General features: G+C 37.7%; 1 protein-coding gene across 6 annotated transcripts in view; it reads right to left on the reverse strand.

Annotated features, from left to right (window-relative positions):
* The window catches only part of LOC132202951 (teneurin-a), a 322154-nt gene that overhangs the window by 158393 nt on the left and 145571 nt on the right, over positions 1–18190 (reverse strand). For all 6 annotated transcript variants that reach the window (XM_059630319.1, XM_059630318.1, XM_059630313.1 and 3 more), the window contains 2 exons: positions 8388–8714; positions 2617–3126 (listed from right to left, as the gene is read on the reverse strand). In XM_059630319.1, the coding sequence (XP_059486302.1) occupies positions 2617–3126; positions 8388–8649 (772 nt within the window). In that variant the 5' untranslated portion in view covers positions 8650–8714. The remainder of the gene's footprint in view (positions 1–2616; positions 3127–8387; positions 8715–18190) is intronic.

Below are 18190 nucleotides of genomic sequence, written 5' to 3' on the forward strand. Positions count from 1 at the left end.
TCGCGTACACGAACAGCACAAAGAAACCGGCCAAATCATGGTATGCAACCCGCGCGGTTGACGTGCCCGACTAAAAGCCTACCGTTTTCACTAGTTTGATCTATTGTCGCTAAATGATTTGCAAATTTATCGCCTGCACACGATTTAAAATGAAAGCCCCATTTCATTTTAAACACTCAAAAACACTTTTGTGGACTAAATAACTGCTACGCACATTAGTATATACTTTCATTAAATATTTTTATTATAATCAATTTAACATACATATGAAAAAATAAATAATTTATTTTAAGTAATATAATTATTTGTTTGCTGGATTTATTATGTTAAATGTATTTCAATCATTTTTTTTAATATTAAAAAAAATCTAAGGAATGCACCATTAAATTCAAATTTTAATTGAATTTTACCTCTAAAATTGAAATAATAAATTCATTCACAGTAAATTACATGCTTGTTAAGATTTTCTCTGTAAAAATATTATTAGGTTTTTGACTTCCTGTTTATGATATGAAATTCTATTTTTTGATCCAAATCCTAAAAAATTTTGAAATTAAATAAAATTGGTCATGAATTAAAATCATTTATATTTAGATACATAATTTGAAATTTTAAATTATTTTTAAGTTCAATTCTTTGGTGGCAGGGATAAAATAAAATTTTGCCGGTAACAATTTGTTTTTATAATACCTTAAATTTTGAATTCAAAGGTGAAGTTTATAGAGCAAGCTATTTTTGGTAATGAAAATTCAAAACTGAGCTCGATTTGCTACTTGCAAACGTTGCTGCACGTCCATCTGACCGAGGTATTTCAGCGTTCGGCGAGTTTCAGGTCAACGAGTTTTGCAAAATACCATCTTCCTTCCTGGGCGCGAGCGAGCGCCGTTCATCCAATGACAAAAAAGGCCAATTCAATTACAGCGCTGGCAATCAAGCCATGCAGGGAAAAAGGGTTTGGCGCAAATGACGGCGAGCATTGTTTCACATCCATCACGAGACATACGGGGAGTCAAAAATGAGGAAGCGACCTCGTTGATGAGTGGCGGAATAAAAAGTAAAAAACGTCAGCGCCAGACAGAACAAGTGGAAGAGCTGCAAATTCGTTTTCCAATCGCGCTAATTGGGAGCGCAGAGGAGGAAAGATAAAAATATGGCACCACTTGAGAGAAATCTGGCATACATTTGTTACTACGATTCAAACATCAATCGGAAAGGAAAACGATAAAAATAAGAAAAGCGTGAGGATTTGGTCGGAAATTATTTTCCCCAAGTGGAGATCACTGAGGGGGAAGTAAGCACGTTTGAAAATCTGCTGGGAAATTTGAGCGAGTGTATCTCGGAGAGAGACAACGATAAATATTGACACAACGGAACAGGAGGGGCAAGAAAGAAAAAACGAGCGATTGTTATTCAATAATCACCGTGCTGGAAATTGGCATCTGAAAATAGCACCACCGGATATTGTCGCCGCTGTTGTAAAAAAGACGCGTTTCCTTTCGCAGGCGAAGCCATTTGCAAACAAAAAGAAATCGACTCTAAATTTTCTTCTTCATAAAATTTGCAAAGCCCCTCCCCGCCCAGCTGTAAAATATATCGGCACTCTAATGCCGAGCGTTTTTTTCCCAGAGTAAATCTGCCATGGCTTAGCGAACATCCCACACTCCATAATCACCATCTCGCTCGCTCTCTATCATCGGATCGTGTTTTTTTCTCCACTCCGCTCGGCAATTACCAGGGTAATCTCCACTTGGCGCTCACTCGACAGCAAGGGTAACACAAACTCTCTGCTCGAAAGTAAAACAGAAATAATAATGAAAGGAGACGTTAAATTTTGTGCATTCAGCGCGACTGAATAATCCGACTATTTTTTTGTTTGTTTTCGTAGCCGGAAAACGTAAAATTTTGCATATCAGCGCCATTCAGAAACGGAATCGGCTCGCGGCGCAGCTCGCTTCACTCTTCCGGCGCCCAAACTTTGCAACGGCCCGGAAAACGGACCGTTCGTCCTGCGAACATTTGAACTTATCGCTCTTTTCCTCAACGCTGCTCGGCTGCAGGCATTGTTGAACGGAGATGGTTCATGAAAGAGTCAGAAACGTTTCCTATATGCAATTCGGATGAAACTTTTCCGATAACTATTTCAATAAACATGCGTTGCTAAGTCGAGCACAAGATATTCCCATCTTTATTATGCTGATTCAATAAAAATTTAATTACATTTTTTTTATTGGCACTTAGAAATATTTTTTTAACTTAATTTATAATATAATATTATTTTTATTTATTTATTTATTATTATTATTATTTTATAATTTATATTATAACATTTGTTTTAAAATGTATTTTGGTTTTGTAGATTTTCAGCATTTAAAATTAAAATTTATTGTCTCACGCTTGTCGTCAGTGATAAAGGTTGGGAAACAATAAGAGTTATAATAAAACATAATGTGTGACTATTTTGATCATATTTGACTTGCAAAATTCAGAAAATTTTAATGTTATTTGCAATAATTATTGAATCACTACATTTGCAAGCCTAGAAACTTCAGAAATAAATTTGTGCATTTGATTTCAAACATAATTTGAAAGTAGCAAAATTAAAAAGGCTGTACTCACCACTGTCAAGGTGCAAACGGTTGTCCTTGACCATGTCTTCAGGGTAGGTGGCATCGGACATATTGTCCGAGGACGAGGTGGAGGTGCCGCCCGTCCTGCTGCGGTTGCCGGACACCCTGCCCCTGGAGCTCTGCAGAGAGCCTTGGGAGGCGCCGCTCGAGTTCTGTTTGACCGAGTTGGAGCCGCTCTTGGGCTGTTTGTTGTAGTGGCGGTTGAGGAAGCGCTGCTGCTGACTCGGCGGCGGGGTCGGCTCCGCGTAGATGCCGGCGCCGCTAGACAGACTGCCCCCGCGGGGACTGGCGCCGGCCATTGTGTTCTCCAGAGGGTAGGGAGAGCTCTGGCGAGGCGCGTTGGCCGCCATGGCCGCCGAAGAGTACATGACGGCGTTGACCGGTGACGAGGACGCCGGCGGCGTGGGAAAGGGTGACGTCGGGTTGTCCGTCACTTCTGTGTCTGAGTTGGTGCTCAGTTGCGAGCCGGTGCGGTAAATTCCGTTTGTTTGTGGAGTTGCTGAAACACAAAATAACATTTCTTTGATACACAGCGATTTGCAACTAAATACTACATAATTTGCTTATTATTGAGCATCAATAATATTAAATAAAAATAATAATTCTTATATTGTTTTCAGCAATTAAATGTGCAATGTATTTATAACAATGTGGACAAATGAACGACAACAGTAACATGTATGAAATTAAAAGTTTTTTCTGTTTATGTAATTTTAAACATTTAAATTTGCTTATTTATTTAAAATTTATTTATAATTTTCAAAGAAAAAACCAGTTTCAAGAAATGAACCTTTATAGTTTTAAAAGTTTGATTTTAATGAACAAAGAAAATAATTAAATATTTTAAACAAAATACAGTAGAAATTTGTTCATAAGAACAACTGTAAATTAAAATTTGATGATTTCAAGATCTTGGACCTTGGACTATTTATTGCCCAATTCAACTACACTAATATTCATTTTCCAGGTTTCATAGTACAAAAAAATAACCATACGTAACCTTTTTTATTTTATTTTAATTTTTTTTATCAATAGAATCGTTTTAATCAAACCCATCAGGCTACTTTGGTCAAGATAAAAGTGTCACCAACAATAAAAGATGAGCAGATGAACAAGAGTGTAGAGATAAAATGAGGTAGAGGGCTGATGTAAAAGAATTAGCTGGACTTTGCGAGTGGACGCTGCATAATGTATTTCATCATCGCCGTAAATTCTCATTAAAAATATTCATTAATCTCCATATTAGCAGAGAGGCGAGCGCGCGCGTGGAAATTTACAATGTAAATCTGCCTGCTGAGCGCAAAGCAGTGTGCCTGCCTGGCGTGCGGCGGGACGCTTTGTTTTTGTCTCTCCGACGCGTCGAGTTTCAAAGCCCAGGTACTATGCGTGCGTAAAAGTTTGATGCTCGGCGCTAATCCGCCCCGACTACCAGAGAAAGTGATGTCGTCGTGCTTTTCTCTCTCTCGTTTCCCGAAATCAGATTATGCAGCTACCTCTTCCTTTCCTTATTTTCCGCTGCTCGCAAAAAAAAACCGGCCGGTAAAAAAGCATTGGTGGCCGCAATGAAAGCGCCTGCCGGTCAAAGAGGATTAAGACTTGATGATGTATAGGCGCAGTAAATGATGCATGTTATTTACGGCGCCGTTGATGGACTGCCGCCCCCGCCAAACGTCGACCCCTTTATGTTTGCAATTTATTGAAATAAAAAGTGCATGCAGGCGTGAAAGAAGATTAATTTGTGCGTAAATTACTAAAATAGGTTTTTTAGCAACAAATTTAGAAAGGCGGTTGTTTCTACGGAGACTAAAACGAATAATTATTAATTTGTACTGATATCTGATGTATATTTGCACGTTTTATTTCTGAGAATCCAAGTTTCAAGTTGTGATGAAACCTTATAATATATGTACATCACAATTGCCATTTTATAAGCTTCCTTGTTGTGCACTACAGGGATGTTGCAAAATAATTAATTTCCAATCTAGAGTATCAGATTACTAGGGAAGCTTCCCAACCACATTTTGCAGATCACAACTTTATTAGAAACACCTCAATTATATTTCAATTTTCATATAATAAGCGATCAAATTTAAAGTTTCATTTAGTTAAAAAATGTTTAGTTTTTGGGTTGGGGGTTAAACGTTGATCTGATAATACTTTGAGAGCTGAAAGAAGTAATTTCACTATTAAATAACATAAAGATGGACAACAAAGATGAAGAAATTATTAAAATTCATCTCGTCGTCGTGCCAAAGAACAACCTCAGCGGCTCGTGTGCAGAATCTTTTGTTCGGCGGCTTCAAGTAGCTGCAAAGTTGTAAAGTATTCGCAGGAGCAAAGGCTTCGTTCGGGGCGCACAGAGAGCAGCTCGCAGTGGTTGTTCAACTTTTCTGCCAGCCAACTTGGCATTATTTGCTCGATAGAAAGTTTTAAGCCACCACAGCGACGGCCCCGAGTGCTGCGTAATATATACGCTCTCGCAACTTATTTCATAAAACATCGGACTTATGCGCTTACAAAGCCACTTTTCGCTTAAATATTAGGACAAATTTGCCTCTGCTGCGTGCGGCGAACGCTTTTGTTGACCGCGCGCACCGAGCCAAAAACAAACACGCCTTTTTAATTCCGCTTGCTCGGGAAAATTATTCATCGGCCGGCGTCGATTTTTACTCTCGGAAAGGCTGACGAGCGCAAAAGTGTGCGCGTGAATAATTAATCAGCTCTGAAGTGGTGCCCAGCCATGTTTTCTCCTCGCACTCACTTCCAACAAGTTGACATTTCAGCTGCAACTATACTCATTAAATATTTTGCACGCGCTCTGTTTCTAATTGTAATGGGCGCTCGCTCGCGTCACTCTGACTGAATTTGAAGCCGAATACGGAATGCCGACGAGAGAGTTGTTTTCGCTCCGACGGTCAGCATAGCCGGCTTTGTTTGCCACGGCTAAATAGTTAATTAGCAGTGAGAGAGCTCTCTCGCAAGTTGAGCCTTTTTAATTGGCAACACCGATGAAAGGGCATCCGCCAATTTCTGACGCGCGCGCCGCATTATTTTGATCAATGATGAATGCGTGTCGGAACAAAAACGCCCCCATGTCGAACACGTTCATTCCGACGCACAAAAGCATTTTTTATCGGCTTTGAGTTTGACTTGTGCAAATTGTGGATTCCGAATAACAAACTTTTTTGGTTGCAATTTTTCATTTTTGCGCTAATGAGGAGATTATTTATTTGTAAAATTGTAATGAATGCGTGTGATCGGTTATGAAAATATTTTCCTTGTTTATCAATATTGGATGTTACGTTTTTAAAACCAAATTTAGATCATTTATAAAATTGTGTTAATTTAATTTTAACACAGCTTGTAATTTTGCATGCTAGAAGCTAATCACAGAAAAAGGATTTTTTTTTATAAATTTGTAAATTTTTACCTTTTAATTACTCCGATTAATATGGTTATCAATTTAAATTTTTTGTATCGAATTGAGTAGAATAAATAATAATAATAATAATGATAAAAAAAATTAAAAATAATAATAATAGTAATAATTTATATTAACAAAGTTTTATTATAAAAAAAATGGAGCCTGTTATATGGATTTTATATTAAATAATACAGTGAGCTCCATTTTGGTGAGTTTCCAGTTCACTGCTTCAATTCCTTTCATTTTGAAGACCAGCAGACCATGTGTTTTATCCAGGTATATGCAGAGAATAATAAAATTAACTGTCAAATGCCTCTGACAACAACTGGTGCGCATCCAGGGCGCCATAGTTAGGAAAGCCGGGTCAGAAGCGAAATTTAATCTTTGGCATAATTACAGAGAGCGGCGGCGGCGGCGGGTCAGCTTATCGAGGCTTTTGTTGATAAAAGCAGCGACGGCATTTCTCATTCATCGGTCGGAGAACGCGAGCGCCGGCTCGCTCCGACCCTAGAGAGTGAGATGGACACAAAGATGAGCCCTGTGATCTTTACGGGCCACAGATTTCCAATTACGGCTGCTAGAGAGCGAGGGACTTTGCCTGCTGTGTTTTGTCTCTTATCTTGAGGCCCAGCTAATGTCGACAGAGAGAGCCACGCACACGTTATTGTTCGGTACAAGGCATCTGTCGGTCCGACCAGCCGACAATCGTCGCGCAATACAAAGTGAGTGAGTGAGCGACTTGTCGCAGAATCAATTCGCCCGAGAGCTGATTTCATTCAAAGTCTACTTTCGGATTTCGGTTCCCCACCGTCTGACGAGCGACATCCATCTTCTGATGCTATTCAAAGCTTACTTAGTAAAAAGACTGACAAAAAAGTAAGTACGCGTATAGGAAGCAAAGTAAATTTAATTTATGTACCTGCGACAATAAATCAGCAACAAGTGGGAGGTAATGTACATTGTAAACACTCAATGTTTGCTTTTAATCTATCTTGCCCACGCTTATTCAATTAATTGAAAATTGAATGAGTAATTGACATAGAATTAATTAAATATGACCAAACATATCAATAATGCTTTTTTGGAAATTTGTTTTCATTTTAAAAGAACTATCATCATTGGGCATTTAAACAGATAAATATATTGAAAGAAAAAATAAATGTATTTTATAAAAAGATTAGAAATAAAGCTTAATTTATTATGTATTAATAACAATTTTAGATTATATCATTCGCATTTATAAATATGTACTAATGTATACAAAATATATGCTATTTTAAGAACACTTCATTATGATTAATGGAATCCAAATTTCAAAGTTATTTTTCCTTTTTATACAATAAATTCATGAAAAATTTTGAGGAATAGATTGATTGCAAAAGCATCAAAGAATAAGATGCGAGACGAGACTTGCAAGAAATGACGTCGCCATTCACCCGTTCTTTAACAGCCAATTAGGGCTTTCCTTCCATATCAACGTCGTGGTGTGTACATTGTACATGTTGAAAGCAACGCCTTGGGCGACGTGCTGGGTTTTTATTGGGTATTCGCATGGAAATAATTTTGATAAAGAACTTGCAGCAATGAGTGTTTTTTGCGGGTTTGTTTTGAAACTTAGTAATTGACGAGAACATGTTTTGATAATTCATGGCCTACGGGCAATAATTTGAGGTTGAGCAATTTAAGCAGTACAATATTTGTATTTGTTTAAAATCTTTTCAATCAGCGCGTTGAATGGGAATTATGTTAATGATTTAACGTTTAAGAAATTCTATTTATAATGGACTTTTAGATATAAATAAATTCAAGCAAATGAACAGAGAAATGTTTTATGCTATTTTCATATTTTACTAAAAGAGTACGAAACATGTAATCTTATATTTAGAAATTTGAAAATTTTACCATAACATGTAATTTTAATTTAATTAAAATCTATTTTCAAATGCATGCTTTATTCAGTGAAAATAAAATTTACTCAATATGAAACAAAATTAATGATGTTTTGTTAGATTATTTAAAGCAACATTTTCATGAAGTGACGCATAATTATAAAATAACATTTTGAATTATGAATAATTGTATTTAATTTAATACACGGTACGAAAAGGTTGCAATTAAATGACTGTCCGGTAATTGGATATATTGATTTTCGCTATCACATTTAGGAGGAAAGTCATTTTGTAGAATTGTATTTTATTCTTTTTGCACGAAAAAAATGCCATAATTCTTAACAAATATTTCTGTTTTTTTTCTATATTTATAATTTCTTTATGTTCATAAATCTTATATTATAGGGAATAAAAATAATAAATGTAAGGAATAAAATTGCGTCCTACCTGCGTAGACGGAGTTAGTGGCCGTGCTGTAGACGGCTGGCGTGGGACTGGTCCTCTGAGTCTTGTTCCTGGGCACGTTGGTGCTGGCGTTGATGATGGCAGATGGTGGTGCGCCTTCCTCCTCAGAGGTGCTGTACTGACGGTCGCGCCACTCGCGGCTCCGTTGCCTCCGAAGTCTGCCGGCGGTCGCTGTGTTGGCTGCCGACGCGGCGACGCTGGCACTGCCCCCGCTGCTGCTGCGGGCTCTCCGGCCTCCGTCCATGGCGCCTGCGTTCGACCGACCCTGCAAGCTCTCTATCTTGCCGGCCTCATGCTGCCCGATCGTACCTGTTGAGCACGCCAAACATGACTTACAATACATCCTTCTCCCTCACACATAGAGTTTTATTCGACTCCCCCGCGCCCCCGCAGTGTCATGAGAAAAGAGGGAAAAAAGAACGACTTTTCGTAGCCGATATGGCGACATAATTCAACAATTTGCACATTTATTGTAAGTTAACTTTAAAAATTATTTCAGAGTTTTGAGCAAAAATTGTACAAAATCTAGATTTTCTACTTGGAAAAAAGTAATAATCTCTTATAAAAGAAATTTTCTTTACATTAGCTGTGAAATAATTGCCTCGGATTATAAATTTGAACTTTTTAACTGACAAAAATGCAAGCTACACATAACATTGTCGACACTTGTCAAAATGTTTATAGAAAATTATGCAATATCTTGGCAGAGGTGTCCAGCAGGTTGCATAATTAAAAAAATTAAAATAAATTCTCCATAAGTAGTTCTAAGGAAACTAAATTAAATTTATTGTATCCTGATAATCTTATTTGACAAAAAATTGCAAATAAAAATCATAAAGGAAGTTCTTAATTCCTTTTGAATTAGAAATTGTCGATGATTTTTTTCATTTAAATGGGTAGGATTGGTAGGAAACAAAATCTTGACTCATAATTCAGAATGCACGTCTATGAAATGCTTATGTCAAATCTTCAGAGAGTGAGCGAATCAAACTAACGACATCAAATTAATCTATAATTTTCCAATCAACTAATAATTAGTTTGTCAGAGTTAAATGCACTCAAGTTTGCTGAAAAAGAGATCGCAGTATTGAATATCGCTGGAGTGGGTGGTACTTGGTTGGTATCGGTGCTCATAAAATATTCCACAACACGTGCGCTACGGAGCTGCTCTCCGTTGGGTTTCCCGACAAATAGGTCTAATTAACGCGGCGCTCGCAGAACGGCGCGTGCGATTGATTTTATCAGAGGGCTGATTGTTTTCAGTAAACAACAAAACGACCGGCAAACAAAGCAGCGCGAAAGGGGGCAGATAGAATTACACAGCACGAATCAGTTCCAGAGATGCCTGAGCAGCGCGTCGTCTTCATTCTGTAGTCATGGAAACCGACGGGCTGGTTGTTAGGCAGGCGGAAAAAAAATATATTCACAGAGGGCCTCTGAAATTTCATCTCGCACCTTTCGCGAGTAGTCGCGAGTGAGTGAGCTCGAGAGGAAGCAACACCTGTAAATAAAATACGGCTCGAGGCACAGGAAAAAAAATACAAATCCCTCTCTCGTCTGCAGCGCGTTGCTCGGAAGCGGCAGTGTAAAGTAAGCGGATTAAATTCGGGCGTTTCGTGGCGCTGCCGAAAATGAAAAATATAAAGAATTAGTGGCGAAAGACGCCGCGCTAATTAGGGCTGCAAGTTGACGGCTTAGTGGCTGGAGGCAGTAATTTGGACCGACCGGACTCTGCACAAACAAGAGAGAGACTCTGGAAATCTCTCCCCCCAAATCGGGGCTCTCACTTAATAAGAGAGGCGAGTATTAACTGCAGAGAGTAAATAGACATTACCTCCCGAGGCAGTATTGTTTGCGAGTTTAATTAAATTCTTGCCGCCTCCGCGTGACTCTCAAGGAAAAATATCGTACACACCTTTTTTTATTATTAGTGCGCAAACACGTAATAAAAAGCAGCCACTATTAACGCTGTGTGCAAATAATGTGCTGTGGGCTAACTTCATATAATAATGTGCCCGACGGTGATAAAAACTAAGTGGTTCTAGGTTATTGCCATCGGCACGGAGTTTGTTCGTTGATCAGGAAGGCAGCGTTTGTTTTTGTTTCTAAGGAATGAGATGCAGCGCGTCTCCTCTTTTTCTTGTTCTTGATGAAAAATGAACGCGCAGAGCTGCCGTCTAGTCGCGCGGATTTTTTTATATCCATTTTCGCCGCAGCTCTTTGCGCACTGTGGAATAGAAGAGATGGTGGTGCTATTAAGATGCTTCCCCTCTCTTGAGCCAAAAACACAAAAGCGCACTTACTGGATTAGAATTACGATTATTGCTCATGCACGCAACTGCAGTTACAGTGTGGCCGTAATAACGCCGGACCTTAATTTGCCGTGGGCGAGAGGGAGCAAAATGGAGGCAATTGTGTCCAGCTTGTAAAATGTAAAGTTTGGGTTTTTTTAATTATCCAATTAAAAGACTCTCGTTAAAATGTCTGAAGTGATGTTGAAAAAATTAAGTGGTTGCCCAATTGTGAGATTTTAAAGGGTAGTGTATGGAAAAAATTATATTAAAAAGCTAATTTTAAGTGCATTGGAGCACTTCAAGGCGATTAGTCACAAGTACTAATTTAATTAAAATACATATGTAAAAAAAATATTTCTACACTGAATTATGTTTATGTTTTCCACAGATAAATTATAATTAATAATATAATTACATCTGCTACTTGACAAAACCCTTCAAATTTATGAGGGTATATACTAAACTGTAATAGTAAGAAATTTAATGCCCCATAATAATAGTTACAAATTGTGTTTATTAATGTGTCAATTTTAGTTTGCTCTATTATCTTAATTTTTTTTTAATTTTGCAGTACAATTATATCGATAAAGATATTATATTTTTCATTGGATTTTTTTTTTAAATAATTTATTCCAAAACTTTTTCTTAAATCAGTAAAAAAAATTACATGAAGTAGAAAACGAATACATGAATTTGTGACTGCTGGATCAATTTTAATTTCAGCTTTCGTTGGCATCATGTACGTCTTTCTTCCACATGACGGTTTCTAGGCGTTGGTCAGAGTGTGCTCCATAAATATATAATAACGAGAATCGTGTGGCGTCTAAATGCTATCACATTACGGCAAACGAAGCGAGAAGCGTATGCAAAATAAATTGTTTTCCTCCTTGACGTCATCGGGAAAGAGTTGCCAAGGTGACCGGCTCTCTTTTTATGCATAAGCTCGCTCTCGCGCGTTTATCGCCGCAGGCCGCCCCTACGGACGGATGGAACACGTTGCCTGGTTACAAATAATTCTGATGCGAAAGCCAGCGTCTGTTTTGATTGAGTGCGTCCGTCGCCGAAAACACCTGGACGTATCTCTGGGGTGGAATTATTTGCACGACAATGCGCCCACCCACCCCGTCGCCCGCCCGCCAGCAGACTCTCTGCCTGGGTCGGCGAGCCATGGCTGCGGTCACTCCGTCGCGGCGTGTCAAAAAAGTTTCGCTCCGTCAAGTGGAATTAATTAATAACACGGCTCGGGGGCTCATTGTTTGATTCAGACTTGTCTAATTGGATTCCGCGCGACACACACAGCACAGCCACAGGCTAGTCTGCAATTTTCTCTCATAGACCACATAGAAGCTTTGAACTACTGTGCGAACTTGAAATCGATACAATTCTCAACAAAATTAAAAATTTGAATTCAGAACTTGTAAATTTAATTTTCAGGTCCGCCGAAGTGAAGAAGTAACAACAAGAAATGTAAGTAATACACAAATAATTATAGCATTATTTATGTTTTCTTTTCAATTTGATGATAAAATTTAATCAAAAATATTATTGATGTAGTCAAATCATTGCTCATTGTTTTTTACTCTGGAATACTCTTTTATGTGGCTTCAATGCGTCAATAAATAAGCAGATGCAAGAAACGCAATGTTCTCCTTTCCACATTTTTCTTTAATTTTTATTCCTACAGATTTGGCAATTTTTCAAGTTGAGGAATTTTTAACCATGGGCCACTCCTTTAATCTATTTAATTACTTGAATTAGTTGCAAATTATCCATAGAAAATTGTTTTTTTTTCACCCACCAGTTATTGTTGTACGTCATTTTTATGATTATGAATCTTTCCTGGCATAGTAAATCCAATGTCTTCACAGAACAGGAAACTTAAAATTTCTTATTGTCCGTCTTAAAATAAAAATTAAAGCTTAAACATTTTTTTCAATTTATAATATATAAATTTTTTATTGTCAATAAATATTTCTTAATAAGCGTTTTAACAATTTAATGAAGTAATTTTTGTGATGCGTGTATTTTGTTCCCATTGCCTCCAGGGCTGTTTGTTCTTATGGTATTTTTAACTCTTGACGTGCAACTATAGTTGAATCAGTTATGAATGCGAAACTTGATAATCAAAAAGATATCGAATGAAAACTGCCTACAATCGTAAGTAAGCAATTTTATTTGCATGCAATTCCCTCTGCCAATGTAATCCACTCTGCTTATTAAACATCCAGCGATCTCGGCAAATATTGCATAAAAAAGTAACCCAGATTTGCCTACTTCTACTGCCAGTAGGAAAGGCGGCTTGATTAAACTTTCCGAGAAATGCAAAGATCGACTCGGAAGCCACGTGAGTTCTGTGTTGAGAAGTTGTAAATATCGGTGTACGATTCAAACAGAGTTTCCGAACCCCTTTTTTACATAGATAGAGAGAAGTGCAAGTACAGGTTGGAAATAAGCAAAGAGTTGAGACTGACACATGGGGATACAAAAACGCGGTCGTCGATTTATTCCGCGCATTATGCAGTGACTGCAAACTTTTCTAATACGCCGGGATGCATCATCAGGTGAGTGCTGCTTGCGTGCTGACGCCTCTGCTTTTTCTTTCTTGTGGCGAGAATGACTTTCATACACACAAAAAAAGGTAAGGAGAAGTTCAGGTATGCCACCGCACGGGCGGTTTCTGAGTGAGCAACACACACACATGGTCCGACCGACCAACCGACGCAGCAGCAACGTTTGCATTTCCATATAGATTGAATGTGATCTGCTGGGAATATGATGTTGCCGCGTCAAGTGAGCTCGCATTCGCATCAGTCCGATATTACCACTGCTCTCGTGTCGCGCGTTCTTCATCGTCCCTCTCTCCAATGGTCCAGTCCCTCTAATTATAATTATGTGGAGAGCAAACTCGGGTACCCCGTGCAAATATACATAATTAACGAGTACACTCGCGTATTCCTGCTTAACTGTGGCAGAGGTATTCGATTTGAGAGCGTAAATCAATGTTTGCATTTTGGGGCTGATTCTCGCGGCTTTTTGGAATAAGGATCTCTCCTGGTAAAGTAAGCCTACATGGATTTTCATGCATCGCTTCCTTTGTCAGCACAGAAATCTAAAATCGCACGTTTGACTGGAAAAGCTAACAAGTATAATTTGATAATCAAACAAGGACTTAAAAAAAAATCCCTAGAAATCTAAGAATACACCACCAAATTATATTTTGTAAGTTTTCTCGTGAAGAAATGTAGAAAAAATTTAAAAATATGATGTATCTTGAAACATTTTATCAGAATTTTTATGAAAAAAATTGGCAGCTATAATTTTATCTATCTAGCTGTATTTGATAATTTCATTTTATAAAGAAATTTGCCATTGGAAATGCACTTCAAACAGGGATTATAAGCATTAAAAATAAAAATCTTGATTAAAATTGATCATGAATTTTTAAGCTGAATTTAGAAACAGCAAGTATTTTGCTGAACATAATTTATTTTTTTAAATTTTATTAATTATATTTTAAAAATTTTATTACATATTGTTTTAAAAATTTTATTAAATTTTATTTTAAAAATTTTATTTCATTTTGTTTTAATAATTTAATATTTTTTCATCACTTTATGCTTACTTCATCTCCGTTTAAAATAAATAAAAAAATAAAAGCTAAAAATTGTTTTGGTAAATTTGAATTTTTCTTATAAATGTACCCGACATAATATGATTATTGCTGATTATTTTTCCGCATTTCTAAAAATACATTATTTTTACTTTGTTGAAAAAAATTATTAAAAAATGTAATTGTTTGACAAAAAGGTACCACTACTAGCAGGAAGTTTGTCAAAAAGATCCCGACCGCCTTAATGCCTCAGTTTCAGTTGACTAAGTTATTGTTCTTGATGAAAGAAAAATATGTACATATAATATAACAAATTTGCTAGATACTACTTTTTCTCTGGCATGGCAATTTGTAAAAGGAAATGAGTTTGCGATAAAAACAGGCGTCAATTAATTCAGGTGGCGCCTATTTTGTACTGGGGCTGCTCTTGCTTGAACCCTCTTGCCTCTCTCGCGATAATCAGAGAATCAATCAGCGCCACTCTTTCTCGTCACGCGCAGTGTACAAAGTGCTTCATATCCTCCGAGTTGCCGACGAAAAAACTAATTTAGCATCCGGCGGGTGCGGCGTCGATTTCCTCGCGCGATATTGGATTTTTCCCGCTCGCCACTGTGCATTCAGGATTTTAATTACGCGCGCTTATTTGTTTAAAGACGGAGAGAGAGAGGACGTGTCGTTGTCGCCTCACTCGTCACCAGAGGCGCGAAAAAAGGAAACAGATTTACCCCCATTTGCGTAGCAGACTCTGTTTGCTTTCGACTTTGAGCACAGCGTCTTTGCCACCCCATTTCTCCTGCACTTAGCAGAGCGTACGATTTTAAAGACGGAGACGCTTGATTAATCTTCCAATTAATTAAATCAGAGTAATTCCAGAAGATCTTGATAGCACATCTGGGATTACAAGGAAATAAAAAAAATTAATGAATATTAAAACAAATTGATTTCACAATCAAAAAAACCTGAGATGTTTTATTATTAAAAATTTGGAATAATTAGAAAATAGCAACAACTATGTTTTTCCGAACCGCGAGATTAACTCTGAGGATGACTGGCAGACTATAATATATTCAGAAGCAAACGCATAATCAGTTTTTGAAATCGCTGATGGCTGTTTTTATCGTTTTCAATTATCGTTTCGCAATAGAGTGTGGTGCTTGTACGTTTATTAAAAGCTCTTGGGCAAACAGAATCCTCTGTGTTGAATGTGCACATATATACAAGAGGGGCGCTTATGTTAAATGTGTTTGATGCTGCGATTCGATTCCGCGTCCAGCACAAACAGGCCGAGCTTTTTCGCCACAACTAACTATAAAATGCAAAGTTTATCCGCGCGCAGATTACGAGCGAAACGAGCGCGTGTTTAAAAATTCATGTTTGTATTTTCCGTGTGTGCAAAATCCATCGGCACCGCAATGGATTGGCCAGCAAAAAACACATAAAAATCGCTCTCTGACGGGTATGATTTCCAATTTGCCGCAGACGTGATTTTTCCTGCTTCATCATTTTGAGAGAGAGATGAGGATTGCTTTTGCGTCGAGAGACAACACAAGGTTATCAGAGAGCAGCTAAGTAGAAGCTACTTTTCCCTTTCGATGATAGTGCCGGACATTAGGGCGCGTGCTTGAGAGTCTCTTTCTAGGGATTTGTAAGAGCCTTTTAGAGAAAGAGCCTGCGTATTACGGTGTATGAAATAGCAGTAAGAGAGTAATGATTGGTAAATAGCGTCCGAGCTGTATGAAATAATGGATGGAGGATAAAGGGAGCCCCACTCGAAAATAATTTGCTGCAAGGAATCGAGTTAAGCTCAAAGTCGGACCTTTTAAATTGATTATTGCTTTGTACTGAAGCCAGCAGCTTTTTTCGCGCATATTTCATTGTCGATGATGAAACGCCCTCTCGCTTTTTATCCCTTTTGATGGCAGAATAATAATAAAAAAATGCCGCCCTGCCTATATTGTAAAAGCATTTCGGCGTCATCGCGTTTTATGTTGGCGCGAGTAATTTCATTGCCCTAATATTGCGAGCAGAGAGGCTCCGCATATTGCATTGCTGAAAACGGATATTGAAGTTTTCAAATTGGAGCATGGAAAGTAAATAAAGCGTACGTATTGTTTTTTTCATATATCAATATCAATTTGAAATTATTATTCATAACTTTGGGCAGATATCAGAGATATTTTTTTTACCATGTGTACCACTATTTTGATAGACATACCCGGACATACCAAAAGAAATCATTTAAAAAATATTTTATTTATAGCTACTTAGAAATTTAAAAACATGTAAATAAAAAAATAATAAAAGTTTTAAACAATTTAAATCATTATTATATATTTTCCACATTTAATTTTATACTTTAAATTATTTAAAAATATTTTTAAATATTAATTAATTAGTTTGCAAAAATATTTATTGTAATAATTATTGCATAAAAACGACTTAAAATTTAGTTTTTACATTGCATTCTGATCACAGAAATATATAAATTTATTATTCATGTAACCCTATATTCACTTATCCTCAAAAAGATATTATTTGTCTCCCGCTTCCTGACACTCTAAATCTGTGATTGCACATTAATTGTTGTAAAACATGCAATAGTAAAACAATATAGTTACTATTTGAATAAAATTCTCTACATTTTAATCAATTTGCAAGATGAAATTTCCCTCGTCTCCTCCATAGATGATCAAACCTTGCGTAAACCGAAATTGAGACTAATTACTTTGACTGGTAAATAATGGTCTGCGAACGGTCGTCCATCACCCTTAACGTCAATTGGTATGCGAGTCGCGGTGTCCAGCGGCGAGTGTGTGTGTTCTCTACTTGGACCCCTGCTTTCTCTCTCTTCTGCATTACTTTCAGTCCAACAACAACGTGCGTAGAATTCGCCAACGCTTAAATGAAATTTATCCCTTTTGCAGGAAAAACAGGAGGAAAGAGAAGATCAAATTTATTTTCCCAGAAAACGGATAAAATTTACTTAAGTAAAGTTTGTATTACTTTCTTTGAACATCAGATGGATTTCACATAAAAATAAGCGATGGGTAAATTTAGCTTTAATTTGTAATTTGTTTACTTATAGAGGGATTCTGACGCGTGTCTAACGTTAAAAACAAATCCGTGGCGAAGGCAATTTGTTTTCTGGCGCCACTTCCGTTCTGAGGAACAATATAAACGCTAAATTCATTGGAACGCCTTTCCAAATCGGGCTCTACAATATAGTGAATCAGTAAAAAGCATGCTTTTTCCTCATTATTCGAGACCGCCGTGCGCGTAACTCAATATCGGCGAATAACAATGAAACTCGCTCTCTCTCTAGAATTGAATTCGCCTCGCTCACTGCCATATTTATTCCGTCGCGCACGATTGATTTATTGCAAAACAAGCTCAACGGCGTCTCTTGTGCCGAGAGAGAAAAAGAGAAAAATACTAAACACAGAGGGAAACTTTTGCGAAAGAGGAGAGGCGCCGGCGAAAGACGTGAAAAGGCGGCTTTCTCAGAAAGCAGCGAAGAATTTCCACGACAAAAAGTCCCAATCAAAAGTACTCGCGCGAGGACTTATAAATGAGAAATGCGCGTCCGTGAAAAGAAGAGAAAAAAAATCTCTCTCGACTCTCATATTTCATCCGGGGTGGGTCTCCATAGGAACGAGAGAGGTCCGGCAGACTTTCACCTGCCCCTCAGCTCCGATTTTCTAATAAAAGAAAGCTCGCGCCGGCAGACCCGAATGTTTCTATGGAAACTTGTATTGGTCGTCCCGTGGACCGGCGTGAATATCGATTTTCATCAAAGGAGAACCGAGTAGCTAATTTTTTTCCCTTTTGACCGGCCGCATTGTGTACACGACATTTCCATATTCCACGTCTGCCTTTGCCTT

This window comes from Neocloeon triangulifer, unplaced genomic scaffold (assembly GCF_031216515.1).
Source record: "Neocloeon triangulifer isolate White Clay Creek 2 clone unplaced genomic scaffold, ASM3121651v1 ptg000017l, whole genome shotgun sequence".
NCBI classification, from domain to species: Eukaryota; Metazoa; Arthropoda; class Insecta; order Ephemeroptera; family Baetidae; genus Neocloeon; species Neocloeon triangulifer.